This window comes from Pogoniulus pusillus, chromosome 29 (assembly GCF_015220805.1).
Source record: "Pogoniulus pusillus isolate bPogPus1 chromosome 29, bPogPus1.pri, whole genome shotgun sequence".
Lineage (NCBI taxonomy): Eukaryota > Metazoa > Chordata > Aves > Piciformes > Lybiidae > Pogoniulus > Pogoniulus pusillus.
The window spans coordinates 18,179,519-18,197,457 of NC_087292.1; the positions used below are offsets into that span (position 1 = coordinate 18,179,519).

General features: G+C 48.5%; 1 protein-coding gene across 9 annotated transcripts in view; it reads left to right on the forward strand.

The window, feature by feature from the left end:
* The window catches only part of ZMYND8 (zinc finger MYND-type containing 8), a 95,989-nt gene that overhangs the window by 47,426 nt on the left and 30,624 nt on the right, over positions 1 to 17,939 (forward strand). For 3 of the 9 annotated variants that reach the window (XM_064167872.1, XM_064167874.1, XM_064167873.1), the window contains one exon: positions 16,454 to 16,524. In XM_064167872.1, coding sequence (XP_064023942.1) covers positions 16,454 to 16,524 — 71 coding nt within the window. Of the gene's footprint in view, positions 1 to 6,776; positions 6,847 to 7,030; positions 7,254 to 7,906; positions 8,018 to 11,759; positions 11,783 to 13,477; positions 16,344 to 16,453; positions 16,525 to 17,939 lie in introns of those variants that run through there. The other 6 variants (XM_064167875.1, XM_064167880.1, XM_064167877.1 and 3 more) reach the window with 5 other exon arrangements.

Below are 17,939 nucleotides of genomic sequence, written 5' to 3' on the forward strand. Positions count from 1 at the left end.
GCTGTGTCCCCTACTTCTGTTGCTGGCTGCCTGGGAGCAGAGCCCAACCCCACCTGGCTACAGCCTCCCTGCAGGCAGCTGCAGACAGCAATGAGCTCTGCCCTGAGCCTCCTCTGCTGCAGGCTGCACACCCCCAGCTCCCTCAGCCTCTCCTCACAGGGCTGTGCTCCAGGCCCCTCCCCAGCCTTGCTGCCCTTCTCTGGGCACCTTCCAGCACCTCAACATCTCTCTGGAATTGAGGAGCCCAGAACTGGACACAGCACTCAAGGTGTTTGCACAGTTCAGGATTGGTTTCTTTCACCAGAGCATTCTCAAGTCCCATGAAGGAACAGTCACAGAAGAGATTAAAACCGTGCAGCTTGCAGGACAGGAATTGCAGTGGTTTGGAGAGAAGCAGAGCTGAGAGGTCGAGAGAAAGAGTGAAACAAGAGCCACAGTTCTAGCGTTGTCCTCTGGCTGCTGGTGGATGTGGCCTAGAGGGGCTTAAGAAATATTTGCAGAATTCCTTTGCCTCCTCCGTGAAACAGCTCTTGGCATTTCCTGCATTCCTGGAGGTGCTCTGAGGTGCAGAGAGCATCGCAGCTTGTTCTCAGTGCTCATTGTAGCGCCTTGGAGCGTTTCTCAACACATCTTTAAAAGCCAGGATTAAGCAAGACTCATTATGCAAGAAGTCAGAATTGTTCTTTTTGGGAACTCCTCTTTGGGAGCAGCTTCCATAGACAAATCTATTTATTTCCTCTATACTTTTGTTCTGTTGCTCCTAATGTGGTTGAAATGTCGCATGCAGCTTCACTTTAGAACCCTCTAAACTCTGCCATCTGTCATCGTGTCATGTGAGAATGTTATGGCTCTAAAAGAAGTAGTCCTGAAGTTCATTTAATAACAGAATCTTGCAGCCTAGTCGCACAGTTAAGACTCATTTGTGTACCCCATTAACACACTTGGATTTCATGACGTTTTTGGCAAGTGAAATTAATGCTGCAGGATTCGTTCTGCCCTGCCAGAGCTCCCTGGGGTTGCTGTAGGTGCAGATTTCTTTGCAGTAAGCCTCCCAGCTTTACAGTGGCACTAGCTTAGGGGTGCCCTCACTTCTGTTACCTGATGAGGAAGGCTTTACACAGTCTGTAAATGCAGCAGTGCATGGGAAATAATAGCCGGTGGAGGTGCTAAGCTGAAGGCAGCAGTTCATGCAGAGGGTGGCTAATGTGAGTGAAGTGTGTGCGAGCTGTGGGCAAGACCTTCAGACCCAGCTACAGCAAACAAAGCTGCAGCTGGGAAATGTGTTGGTTCCTTTCAGACAGATTATATTTCAAAGGCTGGCTTACTTCCTGCCCTCTCCTAAGGGTGAGGAGACAAGGACAGATCTACGATGCCGTTTGGGCATGAAGAAAACCTGGTTAATAGCACCAGCCCAGCGAAAACAGAGATGCAGTGCTTGCTCATGGAGCCTCACCAACATTCCTCTTGGTGGAAGTGGTTGTTTGAATTGTCTTGAGCTCTCGGTCATGCCACGACCATTGTTGTGGCAGCAGTGTTGTGGAGCTCTTCCTGGGTTAAAAGTTAGCGCCGTAAGTACTTCACTCGCTGCTCTCTGTGATCGTGCAGGCAGTGCTGCTGGCAGCGCGGCCGAGCTGAGGCTGTGGCTGGAAGGAACCGTGAGGTGGTTAACTTAGTACATCTGATTCGAAAATAATAGTGGGAAAAAAGTGGTGGAACTGTGGGTTCAGAGTTTGTGACAGTGATTGTGCTGCACTTTTGTAGTGGGTAAAGAAAGGAGAGGAGGCCTTTTTGTTGGCGAGAGGCAAACCACAACACCGAGATGAATTCAGCAACTGGAACAGCAGATAAGGAGGTGAAAGGTGTGAATATGCACAGCCTTAAAGCTGAGGCCGAACTGCAAACCTACTGTGCCGAGAGGCAGGAGAGAGGTCAAAATTGGCAATGATACAGTCTAAGTCTGCAGCAAGTTGCGATAAGGTAGAAGCGTAAGAGAGGAAGAATCAGTGGAGTAACACTAGGATCCGAATTCCTTCACTGTAGCGTCTGGTTTCAGCTTTAGGTGGTGGAGTCCTCTGTGAGCTCTCAGCTTTTTTTAAAGCCAAACCAGCAAAAAGGTCACTTTGCTGTCATTGCCAGCCCAGTGGTCCCAGAAAGTGAACACACCTGAAGAGGAAAAGAGGCTGTTGCAAAAGGACTGGAGTTTAGCATTATCCAGACTGTTCCAAATAATTCCTCCCAAGCTTTCTCCTCTTTGCTTGGGAAGAGCCTTGATGGCAGAGCAAGTGCTGCCTGCAGGGTGCCTCATGCTTGGCCATCAGAACCCCGTGATGAAACACAGCCTGTCAGGTTCTCATGCAGTGTACCCCCATTCCACAGCCACAGCCCTTGCACTGCAGTGAGCTGGACTCAGGGTGTTGGCGTGGAGCAGGTGTGGTAAATCCCCCTGCTGCATGGGTGCTGCTCAGCAGCAGGCTGGGGATGCTCTAGGTCTAATGTGCCCTGTGTCTGCATATGTCTCACAGCTGCTTTCCAGCTAACTGAAAAACTATTTGTCTGCCTATGAAATCTGAAATCAATTCTACCTCTTAGGCTTTTAATATCAATCACATAATTTAAAGATACAATAATGAGAAGCCTGTTTTGTACAGAGTATCCAACAACCCATCTCCCAGCTGCTGCATCTTGGAGACTGGTTCAAATTGGGGGTGAAATGTGAGGGTTGTGACTTTAGATAACAGAGCTGTAGCACTTGTCTTAAAAAGCTTCAGATGCTTTTCCCCTCTTCCTCCCCTCCATCCCCCTCAGGTGTTTTGGGCAAATGACTGAACATGAACGGGGATTTCCTTCAGAAGAAGATTTACAGGAGGTAGTTGCACAGTGGCTGTCAAGAGAAACTGTCCTCCTGCAGCAGATCTCCAGCATACAGCACAACAGACAGACCTTCCCCAGTGATTTCTGATCATTTACAGGCTTGCCAGTCTCAGCCTGGTCACTACTTTTAGCACCCAGCCTACTTCTGAAAATGTGGGACCTGCTCCTGTTGGATGGTGTGCAATGGCAATTCACCTTCGGAACCCTGAGCACTTACTGTTACTCCAGCAGAGCTGGGATAAAGCTTAAAGGAAAGCCATGACTTACACTGTATCGTGTTCCTAGGCTGGAATTCAGGGCTGCCAGGCCTGGACAGTCCAGGCTCAAGCTACAAGCCCTCCACGCAGCTTCTTTCCCCTGTTGTTTTTGGTTGGTTTGTTTGCATTATTATTGTTAGCCTTGGAGAACAAAATATTCTCCTTCTCCTGTTGTGTATCATCTGTTCAAAATGTCACTTTAAAAGCTCCATCTTTTGTCCTTCACCACCCGTTCCCTCTCTTCCCCCCTTTTAGGGGTACAAATCACCCTGTTTCTGTCACACAGGCAGCTCTCCTCTTGCTGGACTTTGTGTAGACTCAGTCTGTATTAGGCTGCAGAGTCTCTCACAACACTGTGCTGCTGGCCGTGCCCTCTGCCCGCAGCCTCTGAACCGTGGGCACGGCTCTGCAAGAACTCTGAACAGAGCAGGCTGCACTTCTGATACTGATGCCTTTTAATTTCCTTTTGGCTGAACTCCTGCTTTCCATCTTTGCTTTGGTTTCTCTTTTTAGCCTTCCCCCCACCCCCCGCCTTGGAGCTCCGTTTGCCCTTAACATCTCCAAAGCACTGAAAAGGACAGACTCAAGCTAATCTAATCTCTGCCCTCCGCTTTAACAAAGCTTTTGCTTCCCTTGCCTCTCTCCTTTGTTTTCCTTTACCTTCCTTTCCCTTCCCCCTCCAAAGAATTCAAAAGATTTGGCCAAGCTGCAGCAGGACATGCACTTGGAAGCTGTGACTCAGCACACAAACTCTGAACTCTCCAGACGTACCTCTGTGCCTTCAACCAAACTTGTACCTCCTGCTGCAGAATGCACATAGAAAGAAAATAAAGCAAAAGATATTCCAAGCTTTCCCTTTCTGGTTCCCGACAGAAGTCTTTTGTCTGTCTTAGCAGAGCAGCCTAGTGGCTGCATACAGATGCTGTGTTCTGTCTGATACGGTTTCTGTGCTTCTGTTCATGCTAATGACTGGAGGGTTGTAAATGTTTTTCTTCCCCCCTGCCCCCCTCTTTTCTTGAATCATCAGGGTAGGACCTCAAGCCCTTTCTTAGGCTGCTTCGATCTGCTGTGGGCTGATTCTCTTTGGTACGTTTAAATGTGTCAGTTTGGCAGTGTTCCAAGTCATCACCAGCAGTGCTGCATTCTCAGAGTCCTGCTTAGCAGAAAGCAGTGACAAATTCGCTGTATTTAGTTTTGCTCCCTTGCTCTACCTCACAGGGATTAGGATTCGGTTTTTAAGAGAATAATAGCAGAGCAGAGCACTCGATGAGCATACATGTTCATGGGTGACAAGCCTTGTGTTTACTGTGTGGAGGAATCAGATTTGGGGTGTTTGTGTGTCGGGGCTGATGCCTCCAAGTGGCATAGGCCTTTGGATATGCAGTTACAAAGAGCTGTCTCAAATGGCTGGAGCTGCTAAAGCCAGGCAAGCAAGCTCCTGAATGCCATGCATCTGCAGCGTGCTCTGCTGCTGGAGTGGGCTCTGCCATCCCCTCGGCAGCAGCACTCCCTCCAGTTTCTGCCATACTCCTAAACCAGAACAAACTGCCAGGGTACTCCATGAGCCTTCCTGCTCCCTGCCCTGGAAAACGCTGCCAAAGCTAAAAAGGGAAAATGCTTCCAGTAGGGACTCCAGAATTACTTAGGAGATGAGCATTTCTACTCTGGGCTGTTAATCTGCTGTTGCAGCCTAGAACACAAGGATACGAACAATGTAAGCACAGAAGGAGCTGGTTTGGCAGTTTCCTGCTGACAATGGTATCTCAAGAAACAATCTGGATGCTGAGTGGGACAGTGCAGAGCAGGATTGTCAGTTTTACGGAGCTGCAGCCTTGTAAGTCGGGTCGGCTCTCAAGCAAAGAGGTTTGGCCGTGAAAGCTGCTGCTGGAGCTAGGGAGGGCCTGGGTTTGTGTGTGGAGGTTGTCTCTGGGATCGTTAGCACCGCAGTAAGGTAGGCTGCGGTGTGTATTCCGCTTTCAGCTGGCCCTGATCTATGGGAGACTCTTTAAGCAGTTTTGCACGTTCCTAGATCTTGCATGCTGTATTGGGAGAAGCTTTATTTTGCTGAGGTTATTTTAGCTCATTATTTAATAATTATCCTTTCAGTGATTAGTGCAACTGCCTACAACTCCAATTGGGTTTGGTTTTGTTGTTATTAAATAAGCCTTTGATAATATGCAGCATGCTTCAGAGCCACCTTTTTGTCTGTGGTTTCCATTGTACCGTGTGGATGGTTAGAGAGTGGCAGTGCCAAGTTACCTGCAACTTTAAACAAAACCACCGAGTTTGAACAGAAGTGTTGGAGCCCTTCAGAATGCTTGACCTTTAAGATCTTCATCTGGAGTTAAGACCTTCTTCCTTCCCGGCACAGGGAAAAATCCTCCCACTTTCACTGCATTAGGGATGAGAACTGAGTCGTGGGTTTGGGAATTGGCCCAGGATCAAGCCGGCTGCTGCCACGCAGCTTCCTCCTTTGGTTCCATTTGCGAATTGTAGAAGATAAAAGGTAAAGCGGAGCCATCTGGAAGGCTGTGCCAGTGTTGTTGTGAAAGGAGGCAGATAACTCGCCATGGAGGGAAATCACCGTTCTGCTAGGGCCTGTCTTGGGTCTTAAAAAGCACCAAGTGCTACAGGGTTAATGGGCAGGAAGCTGCAGCTGCACGGCTAACACGGAAGCCAGAAAGGCTGAAAGGTGGGGGCCGGGCTGCGGGGGTTGCAGAGGCCAGGAGCTGGTGTGATGCGATATTGTGCTGGCATTATGCTGGCATTTCTGGGGATGTGCCGCAGCAGTTTCATAAGGCAGCAGCACTCCGAGGGTGCAGTTTGCATTGCACACCAGTTTCTGGGAGCTGGAGGGGCCAGGAGCTGGGGTGATGCTGCCGTTTGTGGGTACGTGCTGCAGCTGGTCTGTAAGGAGAGGGCAAGCACAGAAGGCAGCAGCACTCTGAGGGTGCAGCTTGCATTGCACACCAGTTTTGGTAGAAGTGAGATACGAAGTTTTTCCAGTTTAGAGCTCAGCTGATCAGTCTGGAGCAGTCCCAGCGTCGGTGTGGGGTTGCTACCCTCGGTGTTACACTGTTGGGTTCGAAATCAGCGGCAGCAGACTAGGCTCTGGATTTTCAGCTGCTGATTTCTGTCCCTGCATGCCCACTCTGCATGCTCACTGCCAGTACGGTTTGCTCTCTCTCTGTGGCCCTGCTTTCTCCGTGCCCAAGCTGCAGACAACAGCCAGGTGAATCTCACTTTTTGCTTATAAAGAGCAGCTTTTGTTCCTCGCAGCCTGGGCCAGCTCTCCTCTTTCAGCCTTAGAATCTCCGAATGCCTCGCTAGCGGCACGTCGGGACGCTCGTTCTCGGGCAGGCAGCTGGGTGCCGCTTCCCTCGGCTGGCAGCCTGCGGCTCGGAGCGGGGCAGCGCAGCCGCGGGGTGCGCGCCGAGGCTCTCCGGGCAGCAGGGGCCTAGCTCAGGCTGCTCTCTGCGCGCAGGATGGCTCCTGCCTGCCAGAGCCGCACAAAGATAATCGCTCAGGAAGTGTTTCCGCCAATCGCCTGCCGCTTTACACTGGGATTTAGCGGCGCGGCCAATGGGCGGGCGGCTCTCATCGCCCAGACAGCTCATCGAGCCGGAGTGCCAAGCCCTTTCTGCCTGAGCACTGGGAGCCTGTCCTCCATGTTTTATAAGTATTGACATAACACTGTGTTAACAATGCATCCACAGAGGTAAGCCTTACTTTTTACCTTGTTTTTTTTTCTCTGAGACCTATGAGCTGTGGGTTGAGAGCGTGGTTCTCTGCGGTCTGTCGTGCAAAACTCACACCACAGCACTTGATCGAGTTGGAAGTGTTTGAATTTGCTTTCTTGGGTCACATGGTTAGTAGCCATTAGCCACAGCTTTGTCTTGCAGGCTGGCAAGAGCCTGGCACAGCTGCCTGCGCGCAGGAGGACGGTGCTCGTAGAGTTTATCAAGGTCCTGGTGTTCCAAAGAGGCGCTCTGGCCGTGAGCAGTTTGCCAGCACTATTGTCTGTGGTGTCACATGCCTGCTGGAGAGAAAATGGAAGCTAGGGAGCAGATGCAGTTAACTGCCCTACAGGGAGCCAAGCAGGGATAATGGCAGACAGCAGAACAGGCAAGTTCACCTCTCTGACCAGTGGATGGAAGAGCCGAGATAAGTTATCTCGGAGAAAAGTGGGGATTTTTAAGCAGCGAGGCAGCAGCAGAAAGTGCTAATGGCAGATTGTAGATATTGGGCCTAGGTGGTGGTGTGCTGTTGCATCATGTTTTTAATGCAGCTTGTCTGAACTGGCAATAACGATTGAACCTTTCTTTCTTGCAGGAGTAATTAATACAGTGTGTTTGTCTTTCGGAGGGGCAGTGTGCGGTTAACATTTTGTTCCTTTCCAAGGGGGGTTTCGTGCTGCAGACTCTGGGAATGGGTTGCTGCTCCTAGAAACTGCAGCAGTGCATCTGGCTGCAGAGCTCTCAGCCTTTATGGAAAGCGTTTTTGGGCTGTTAGCTTTTTTCGTTTACATAGTTCAAACAAACTCATGGAGCTTTGAGCTGTGCCTTGTTGTTTTACACTGTATCAGGCACAGTTCTGTGTGCTGGAGTCCAGAGGATATAAAATCTTGTGTGGTTCATGACAGTAGTACATGGTGTTCGTTCTTGGGGTTTAGCTTTTTCTGTTTTCTTCCTTTTTTTCCTTTCCTTTTTTCCCCCTTTTTCTTTTATTTCTTTTTCTTTTCTCTCTCTCTCTCTCTCTCTCTTTTTTTTTTTAAACTTCTGGTCTGATGCTACGTAATTATTTCAAGAGATTCCTTTTTGATCAATTCCCAAATCTGCCAGCCTGTTGTCTTCTTAACTGGAAAAATGAGATGGGTGCTTGAACAGTTGGTAAGTAAGCAGCATGCTACTCTCTGACCATTTTTAATAGTGTTCCAAGCATTTTGTTTTCCCTGGGTCAGTTAGTCCAGCAGATGAAGTCATGTTAGTGGTTAGGCATAGGGGAAAAAAATCAGATTTGCTTAGCGTCCATTTTAAGGGACTTGTAAAAACTGTTCCAGCCTGAATGCAGCTTTCCTGCTAATTTGCCTCTAAAGTTTGGAGCCTCTGCTTCCCGTTTACCTCAGGCCAGTGAAAAATAATTTGCTTGCTCTTTGTTCATGGATCATTAATTACCATCTTTGTGGGGTGAAGTGCATTTTTGTTGTTCTTTAGGCTTCTGAGGTGTGATGAAAGTGCTGGTACTCAGCTATGAAGTGACCTTATGAAGTAAATAGTGCTTAATGAGCATATGTTTCTGATACCATACAGAGCATAATCTTACACGAACCTACTTGATTTATAGCTTGTTAGAACATTTTGTGCCCTTTATTGAGGTTTTCCTTGTAGTGCTTGCATGCTCGTTTTAACAACCTGTTTTCCCGTGACCACCAGTATTGTTGCAAAGGCAGAGGAAGGATGCTAGGATGCTCTTTTGTGCTTTTGCTGTGCTTTTTGCACTTGTTTGAGCAGTCCACACACCTTCATTTTAGGGTAGAACTTGGGGTGCAGCTCTCTTTGCAGATGCACCGAGGCAGAGTTTGCATGCTGACTTCTATAGGAGGCTGCCATATATTTGATAACATTCTGCAACGTAGCAATTTACCTCTGGTTACTTGTTTGCCAGTATTGAGTAGTTTTACTTCGAATATCTCACTTTGCTTAACAGCTCTCCCCCACCCCCCTTCACCTTCCCTTCCCCACCTCCACCCCCCCACTCCCCGAAGGATTAGATTGTAAGAATCTCTAGTTCAGTTTGCAGCCTGAAACACTGCTGGCTTGTAGCACTGAGTTTGATGTGATAGCATTTTTTGGTATGCCGTTGTAATGCATTTTCCAGCACAGATAAAAGTGCTGACCCAGCTGAGGACTTGCTCTGCTTTCTGTTCTTCAGTTGCCAAAATCAGGCATTATGTTTGGACGTCATTTTCCTAGCAGTAGTTTACACACATTAGCAGTTTACTTTCGGTCTTGAAGAGTGCACAAGGTAATATTTGTTTAATACGAGGAAGCAGGAGTAAGTGATCTGCAATCAGAAAGCTTGTATTAAAATGGCTCCCACAGGTTTTGTTAAACCAGGATCTGTTTCAAATCTGCACCTCCAGACACGCTGCTGACAGTGAAGCATGAGCTGCCCTGGTGCATGCAGTGAGACAGAGCACGGTGAGGCTGTGCAAGTTCACTATTTTTAATCACTCAAATCCAATTCTTTTATAGTTCACAAAAACTAAATGTCTGCATTGCAGCAAGATGTCTGAGGCAAGGTAGGGACAGCAGTGCTGCTTCCCAGCTCAGCCCAATGGCGCTGCTCCCGGGAGCGCTGCAGCCAATGGAAGCAGGGGCAGGTTAAAGATTGACAATTGCAGTGGCAAGGCTGAGGAAGGCCTTCTGGAAATTTCTACCATCTTTGTTCCAGCTAAGTAAGGCAAATTCAGCCAAGCTGAAGAATTCCATGTATTTTTGGTGCTTTGTCAAGGTATGATGCTGCCACTCACTCTCACAGATTGCATAATAGGAAGCACTCTGCTGCTTTTTCTGCTGTTCAGGACAGATGGGATGTGGGGGTTGGTCTAGGTGAGAGATGCAGGCAAAAAGCAGGGATGCTTTCTGCCCAAGGCTTTGCAGCACTGGCTTCCGTTCTTGCCCCTGTCAGGCTGGCCGTGTATGGTGCACTGTGGCTGAGGTTTATGCAGCTTGTACCAAGTGGCCATTATTCTGCTGCTGCTGGCAGCTGATTGGCAATTGCACTTGAAGTTTTCTGGCTACTAAAGAGTGATTTGAATTGTCCAGGATGAGTATGATTAGCCTTAGTACTTAGTGCCAGCATCTAGTTAATTTTGTAATTAACTGGACAAGGGATGCATCGGGGAGGGGGGGAAACAAAGGAGTGATCAGGATTAGAAATGGGGATGCAAACAGGAGCCGTTTAAAAGCTGCACGGCCCTCATTCTTTGCAGCAAAGCTCAGCAGGCTAGGGCAGAACCGAGAGATTCCTTTAAACAAATGCCATCACTCCACATACTGTGAATGAAACGACTGCAGAGTATAAACCACTCCAAAGGTGACATTTCCCCTCTCATCAGGCAGGAGGACTGAAACAGAGAAGAAAACCTGCACTGCTCCTAAGGAGGCATGTAAAACAAGGAACTTCATGCTCAAGAATCATGCAGAAGTGGACTCCAGGACACATTTAGCCCTTTATATGAGTGTCCACAGCTCCACGAGCTTCAGCTGTCTTCCATTTTGTGATCTGACTTTTGCTTTGGTGTTCATTTGGTTCTCCCCCCCATTTTGGCTTTGTTTTCAAGTGGCCATGTGGATCCAGTAGCTGCCAGTGGTCACGGTCAGTTTTCCATAGCACTGGTGCCACTCCAGCACAGTTGGTGTAAAAGGTGATGAATGGCAGTAAAGGTTCTCTTCTTCTATAGGTAATAGTTGGAATCTCCTAATTGCCTTGGAAGTTGAACGTCACCTTTGTCCATATGTGGTATGGGAGGCAGCAGTCTCCCATGTTAGTGACGTGTGGGTCCCTGGTACCTTTTCCCAGTGGCACGTGGGTGCCATTCCAGTGACCATTAGCGCAGGTTTGAATCCTTAGGTATTGTCTGCAGCCCCCTTAGTAGCAGTACACTGGCCCCAGGCAGGGGCTGCAAACCAGGGCCTGCACACTGTTACAGGCCACCAAGCTTGGCCCTTTAAATTGTGTTTAGAAAGCATATAAAAACGTGTATTAATGAGCAGCTCTTGTATTCATGGGTTAAAGTCTGCTTTAGAAAGAGCCACCTAGGAACTGGGGTTTACCTGGTTGACAGAAGTTGTCTGTCCCTCTCATGTTAACCCTTTACTGCCAGTTGCCACAGCATCTGTTGTGTGCTGTGAGGTTAAAGCCATGCTGAAGCAGGATGCCGGCACCCTTCACCCATCCACTGTGAACCTTTACTTTCAAACGTGGTTGTTCTCCAGATCTGTTGGGAACATCTGAGATCTGCAGCTGTTCTGGCTGCCTTGCTTGGGCCTCAGCTCTCTAGCTGCTAGCCTTTGCAAGGATGCCATGGCACCCAGGACCGACCTCCCTCCCCTGATTCTCTTCCTTTGTGGAGCTGTTTCAGATGCACACTGACTAGGGAGAAGACTTTAAAGGTAGCCTCAGTGTTCTTTAAATGTAATATTTATGTCTTTAGTTTGCTCGTTCCCAGCTTGAGCACTGCTGGGTGTAGCTATCCAAGCCAGCAGTTTGTGTGTTAATTGCTTGGTACAGGCTGAGCGCCCTGCGGTGCGAAATCTGGGGTGGTGGGAGTGGGGTCAGCCTGCAGAGGGGCGACTGCCTCAGGAGCCTGTGGCTGCCTGAGGAACCTGTGGCTGCCAGAGCTGCCTGCCTGCTGCCTTTTTAGCGCAGCACTCTGATGTCAGGTGTCCTTTTGTCATGCTCTCCCATTTCTGGTCTTTAGCTGCCTGCTTCGATTGCAGCCCTGCTGTTTGCACAAGAGGTGCTGCTGGTGAATGAAGTGCTACCATTTTAGCTCCAGTGCAGGGCTGAGGCAGTGCAGTGCTGGCAGACGCCATTTTAAGGAGCCTGCATAAGTAGCATAGCTCCCGATGAGTAAGAGACTGTTGTAGGTGAGTGCTTCTCCACAGCTGCTCTTTATTCAGCAATGGCATGCAAATATTTGCTTCACATTGTTATTGAATGCAGGGTCTTGAAATCATTGTTTAGAATTGCTGCTCACAGACGTGGCGAGGGAGAGGCAGGGATTGTCTGCAGGGTGAAATTCAGTTTCAGTGCTCATAGGCTTAAGTCAGAGGGTTTCTGGTTTGTTTTCTGTTAATGGAAAGGAGAGGTGAATTCCATAAGTGTGTAACTTTTTATTGTAGCTGAATGTGTGTTCCCTGCTGTAGGTCTGGGTTGTGGCTGTGGGCATTGCTGTTTCGAGTGGCTTTCATATCTGTCAGTCTTTCTTGGTTAGACGTCAAGGTTCATCTGCAACTTTTAATTGCTCGTTGTAGTTAATGTAGCTTAGAGCAGCTTTCAATATTTTTGTCTCTGTACCATTTTCCAGGTTAGTACTGCTGCTGGCGCTGGAATGATTTTCCTCACCAGACAAGTCAGGGCTAAGATGTGAAGGTTTGGATTTCCTATGAAAACCCCCCCCCCCCAATTCTCCCTTCACTTTAACAGAAAACAGGCTTAAAAATTAGGCAGCTGAGTTCTTTTTGCCTCAGTATCAGTAGGTCTTGTATGTTTGCAAGCCTTTTTTCTTCTCCTGTCTCAAACTGTCCCCAAGAGATTAACTTCTACCCCTTCTGCCCTGCTTCAGACACGTTAAAGTGGTTTGTGTGAAGCAAATTATTTAACATTTTAGCAAAGAATTCCTTCCTTTTCCTAAGTTTTGTCAATAGCAGCAGGGAAGTTTTAAATGATTAATTTGTGTTCTAGGCAATTGACAGGGCAGCTGGCAAAGCTTAAATTTCAATTGTGTGCTTCAAATGTGCTCCTCTGTGTTCATTCATCTTAATGAGGAAATAAGAGCAGCTTTCCGGAGGACGCTGGGCACTTCGGTACTGTCTGGGTATCTAATTGAGGGTGGACCAGCATCAGAGCATCACATTTGTGGTACAGATACCTGACAGCAGTGTCTGCTATCTGAAATAACAGCTCTGAGCCCTGCAAAAACCAATCAGCAAATTAAAAGTCCCTAGAACAGGCTACTCGATCACAGAGCTGTTTCCACAGAACCTGACGCTTGCTTATGACTCTCTTGCTGCTGGTTTTAATTTTCTTTGCGTGCTGTTGTGGCCAGTAGTAAGGTGCATGTCATCAAGGACCTGTTTTGCTTGACTCCTTTAATCTGAGATCTCTCCCTCACGCAATTTCTGCCTTTGGAAGTCTGTGCTTCAGAAAGCATTTTCAGAAGGTTGCATGTCTCGGCGGAGGGTGCAGAGATCTGTCAGCTTCAGCAAAGTCACTGTGAACTTGCTGAGAGTTGCCAGTGTGTATTTACAAGCTGGAGCCTTCAGGACTGCCACCACTGCTGCCACTGCAAGCATGTCATGTCGTGCCGGTGGTAGTGCTTGACAGGAAGAAAACAATGGGAGACACTTCTGAAGAGCTGCGAACTCAAAGTATCTTTCACAGCTGTGTCTAATGCCCTCACTTAACTGTGTCCCACCAACCTTCTGCTTTTTTTTCAGAATCCATTTTGGTGATTTTCTTCCCTGCTTGAATGCTTGTGCCCTCCGAAGACTGAGATTAATTACGGCAGAGCCTGCGGAGAGGCAGTGTGCGCTTCCGAGGCTGGCTTTGCGTGGGGCGGCAGCTCGGCCCCAGCTCCGCGGCGGCTGGGGGAGCTGTGCGGTGTGCGAGTGCGTGCCCGGGGCATGTGCACCTCTGCTGCCGAGAGGGCTGAAGAGCCTGCGTGCGAGTGCTGAATGCGTGTTTAAGTGCTCATTTGTGCTTCAGATCTCTGGGAAAGCTGACTTTGGGCATCTTGAGTCTGGTGTAGTGGGGGGGGTCAGGACACTTGGTGCATCTTGGAAGTGCCTATGAAGAGTGGTTTCCTTGGCTCTGTAGATGCCTTGAGAGAACACTCAAAGGTGCTGGAGGATACAGGCTGAATTTCCTAATTCAGGTCCTGCGCTGGGGTGGGACAGATTGAGAGCTGAAGAACCCTCACATGCTGTAACTATCACCCAGGAGGTAGGAGTGGTGATTGGGAGCAGCCTTGCAGTGCTAGGTTTGGGCCCACAGACACCGAGCATCCTCCGTGGGCTCTGTAACTTCCCCTGTCAGCAATGCCGGGATGCTGCTGCTGTTGCTGTGCTGGTCTCAGCCATGTCTCAGCCAGGCTTCCTGCACAGCTCGGTTTCTTGTCCCACTCACTTGTAGCAGTGGCTTTATCTTTCTTGGGTCACGTTGCCTTGAGGTCCTGATTTGAAGAAAAGGTCTGGAGTGTTGTGATTGCTTTTACAGAACTTAAGTGGGAGCCGCTGCTGGAAGGGTATTGCCCTCTCCCCGCTTCCCCGCACGCAGTACGCTCCCATTTCCTCTTGGCACATCCCCATGCACAGCGAGCTAGATCCCAGAGCAGAGGCGGCTCAAGAGAACGTGCTCCGGGGAACATGAAGTCATGGGTGGGGGAAACCATTCCTTTTAGTGGCAGCCTGTGTAAAATGATCTTAAGGCTTCAACCTGAGTCTGGTGAGGACTTGTGTGACCTAGCCGGTGGCTTAAACTGGATCTGTGTTTTGAAGCCAGGCAATGTGTGCTGCCAAACTACTTCACTCTTAGCAGAATTTGTGTGGCTTATTCTGGAGTTACCTGTGTGCACAGGTTTTTAAGTGTGGGGTTTGTTACAGCTTGGTGACGTCGAAATAGGATTTTATAAGGTGGGGAGGAGGAAAAGCCAATGCAGCACTGCAAGAGAACAATGAACCCATCCTCTGAGCCCATCCCTTCCCTTTGCCTGGGAAAGAGAATGGGCAGAGGCAAGCGGTGCATGAAATGTTTTGGTGTCTGCAACGTGCTGCCAGCTCCTCCTTGCTGGAGGCCCTCTGCGAAAGGGGGTAACAAATGTGCAGTGTAATGGCACTGCCCATGCATAGTGAACTGGAGAGCACTGGAGCAGGGTCAGCTATGTCATGCATGTAATATATGCCCGTGCAAAGCAAAGCTGGGAAGCGTTGTGCCAGGGTCAGCTGTGCTACACATTGCCCTTATTTCTGGTCACGTGGCTGCTTTTCCTTGCCACTGGAATGAGCAGCATGGTCCAGGAGCTGGGACACTGGGTATGAGTGGAGCAGAACTCCGCTACAGCGGCCTAAAGAGCTTGCTTTGGAAGCCATTGCTGTATACAGATGAGAAGCAGAGCAAGTGATCCCTGCAGTTCGTGGGTCTTCTCTGGATCTTTCATGCACTGACTTCAGTTGATTTGTGTTTAACATTTTTGCTGATGCAAGTGCCCTGTTTCACAGTGTGAGAGGAGTTGCAGCAGAACCCCTTAGTAGCTGATAGTTGATTACAAGTAGCTTTACTTTGTGTAGGAAGCTGTTTGAACTTGAGCTAGTGGCAGAGCTCCTGCTAACATAAACTGTTTGTCAGGCTGAAGAGTTTCTTGCACAGAAATGTAACCAAGTCTTCAGGGGGTTTTCCCAGGCCTGATTAGCTGTCTGGGGCAGAGTTAACCACTGTGGCTAAAGCAAAGGTCTTTTGGCCTCTCTGCTGGAAATAGGAGTTCTTAGAGCTGGAGTGGCTGAACGGATCTTGCCCCACTCCACAGGAGCAGTTCATGTTCTGCCAGGTCCCTGTAAACTGTGTGAGCCCCAGCTGGCAGGAATGGCCTAGGCAGTGAATGGTCACTGACGAGGTGAAGATGTCTGTCCTGCTTGGCTTTGTGCAGCGCTGGGGTCAGTGGGCAGCTGGGATGCCTGCTCCAGGCACCCTCACCTCATTTCTCTGCCACTCTGAATTTGCCTTGCCACAATATTGTCATTTGGCTTTCATCTACAACAGTCGAATCTCCCAAACTGGGCTGCAGCTCAGTGTTCTTTCTAGTTCTTTTTCCTCCTTACCTCCACCCCCCTTCCCCAGGTTGACTTAACCGCCCAAATTCATTGAGCTCTTTTCATGAATGGCATCTCTGAGAAAGCAGAATATCAGCAGGTCTCTGTGTGAGACTGAATAGTTGAATAACAGTAACAACTCTGGGTTGCTTTTTGCTATAGTCAGTAATAATTGGTGGAATTGTAATGCCAATAAATGGTAAAAACTGGCAATAAATGATAAAAACTCAGCTTGTTTTTTTATAGCCCAGTTGAAAAATCCTTGGGATGATTTAATACTTAAAATTCCTTTTTATCTTCTAATTTTGCAAGGTCTTCTGTGCTGCTAAGTCGGTTAGTTGAGCTGCTCTGTTCACTGGTGCTGATGAGCATTTGAATGCTGGCAGGCATCTGTCGGTGCAGTTTGCAGAGGCCCTGGATGAGGAGCTACAAGGAGCAGAGTCTGTCATGTACAACTTATAGATAACCTTCAGCACATGGCACAGGACTGTCCTTAGCAGAGCTGTCACTTGTGTGATTGGTAACATGCAGCAGGTGTGTGTGCCTGGGCTCTCTCTCCATGTTGTGGTGGCTGAGTGCCCTGGCCAGCAACAGATCTCTCCTCTCATCAGGGATGTTCAATGTAGGTGTATATGACAGTGCTCTGTGCTCTGTTGACCTTCTGTATGTGAAGATAGATGTGGGAATAATGCAGTCTGCAACTGTTCTAATTCACCTCTTTGAATCCTGCAGCTTGGCTGAAGAGGAAATAAAGGCAGAGCAGGAGGTGGTGGAGGGGATGGATATCTCCACTCGATCCAAAGGTGAGTAAGAAGGCATATTTCATCTGTGTTCTACAACACACAGGTAGTTGTTCACCAAGACAGTGAAACTGTGCATCCTACCCTGAAGCTGCTCTGGAGGGAGGCTGTTGTACTCCCTGCAGCGACTGCTGGGAAGTGGTTCAGCTTTCCCCTGGTCTGCTTTAGCTGTCACACTTCTGCCACACATTCGTTTCTGGTTAACAAATAACCAGTTCAGATGAAGCTAGGAAAAAGCATCAGCCTCTTGTGTTCTCTCCCTTATCACTGCTTCCTTTAAAGTGCTTCTAGATTGGCAGTGCAGGAGAGAACAGCAGTAGTAACAGTACAGCCAGGTGGTATCCCTGTAGTGAGAAATCCTCATTTTCCTAAGGACAGGAAAGCACAGTTCCATTGCTGGTTCCACAGAAAGTGCTCCCTTGAGCAGTGTGGATTTCATGGACATTTGCCTGCCTGGTCCTGACATAAGTTCAGCCAGGGAGTAGACTTGCAGGTGACTGACAGTCTCTGTCTGGACACTGGAGCTTTCCTTCTGGCTTAAGTACAGGCAGATGATGTCTCTCGGTATAGCAGAAGCATCTCTATCAGGGTTGTCGTTTGGAGTGGGGAGACAGAGATGCTCTTTGGTTAGAGTACCTGCACACAGCTGTTTGCTCCACTTGTAACTGTCTGCCAGCTGCCTGTCCAGCTCCTGTGGGGCTGCAGCTGACTTCACAGCTCAGTTTACTTGAAAGCCACTTCTGTAGAATGGAAGCAATGGTTGCTACCATCCCTTTTCAATTCTGGCACATACTCAAGAGTTGGAAGTCTGGTGAACTCTGAGTGTGCAGGTGTAATTGTCCTGAGAGCGTGGCACAGATCGTCTGCATCCCCTGGGGTTTTAATGAGGTAGCTTGGGTAGGTAACATGGCTACAAAACTGCATTTCTTGTTTAATTTCTCCTGGTGTGGCTAGGTGAGGCAGTAGATGTGATCTGACAGCTCAGAGTTTCATTTGCTCCTTTTGCTTTTTAGTTCTGGTCTCCATCACTTTGCAGCTTTTGATGTTTGCTTATTTCTGTATTCCACTTTTCTAAGCCAGCAGGAAGTAAACCCTTTTTCTGTTGCTTGAATGGTTGCTGCTCAAAGGGGATAGCTCCCAGCTTTGGATTCCCCCCAGTTCCTTCCTTTGTGGCGCTTGTCAGATCCCAGACATCTTGCTCTGTTCCATTCCCACCCTAATTTAGGAATTAGCAGCTGGATTTGTAGGTTTGCATGGGAAGTAGGGGGATCATAAATCTGATTTGCCAGAGCTGGCTGTGTTACAGGCCTGCTAAGATGAATCTTTTTGGCCTTCTGTTACTTGGATTTAGACAAGTTTCTGTGTTAACTCAGTGGAGTGTTTCTGGAGCAGAGAAGTCACAAATCAGAGCATTAAAT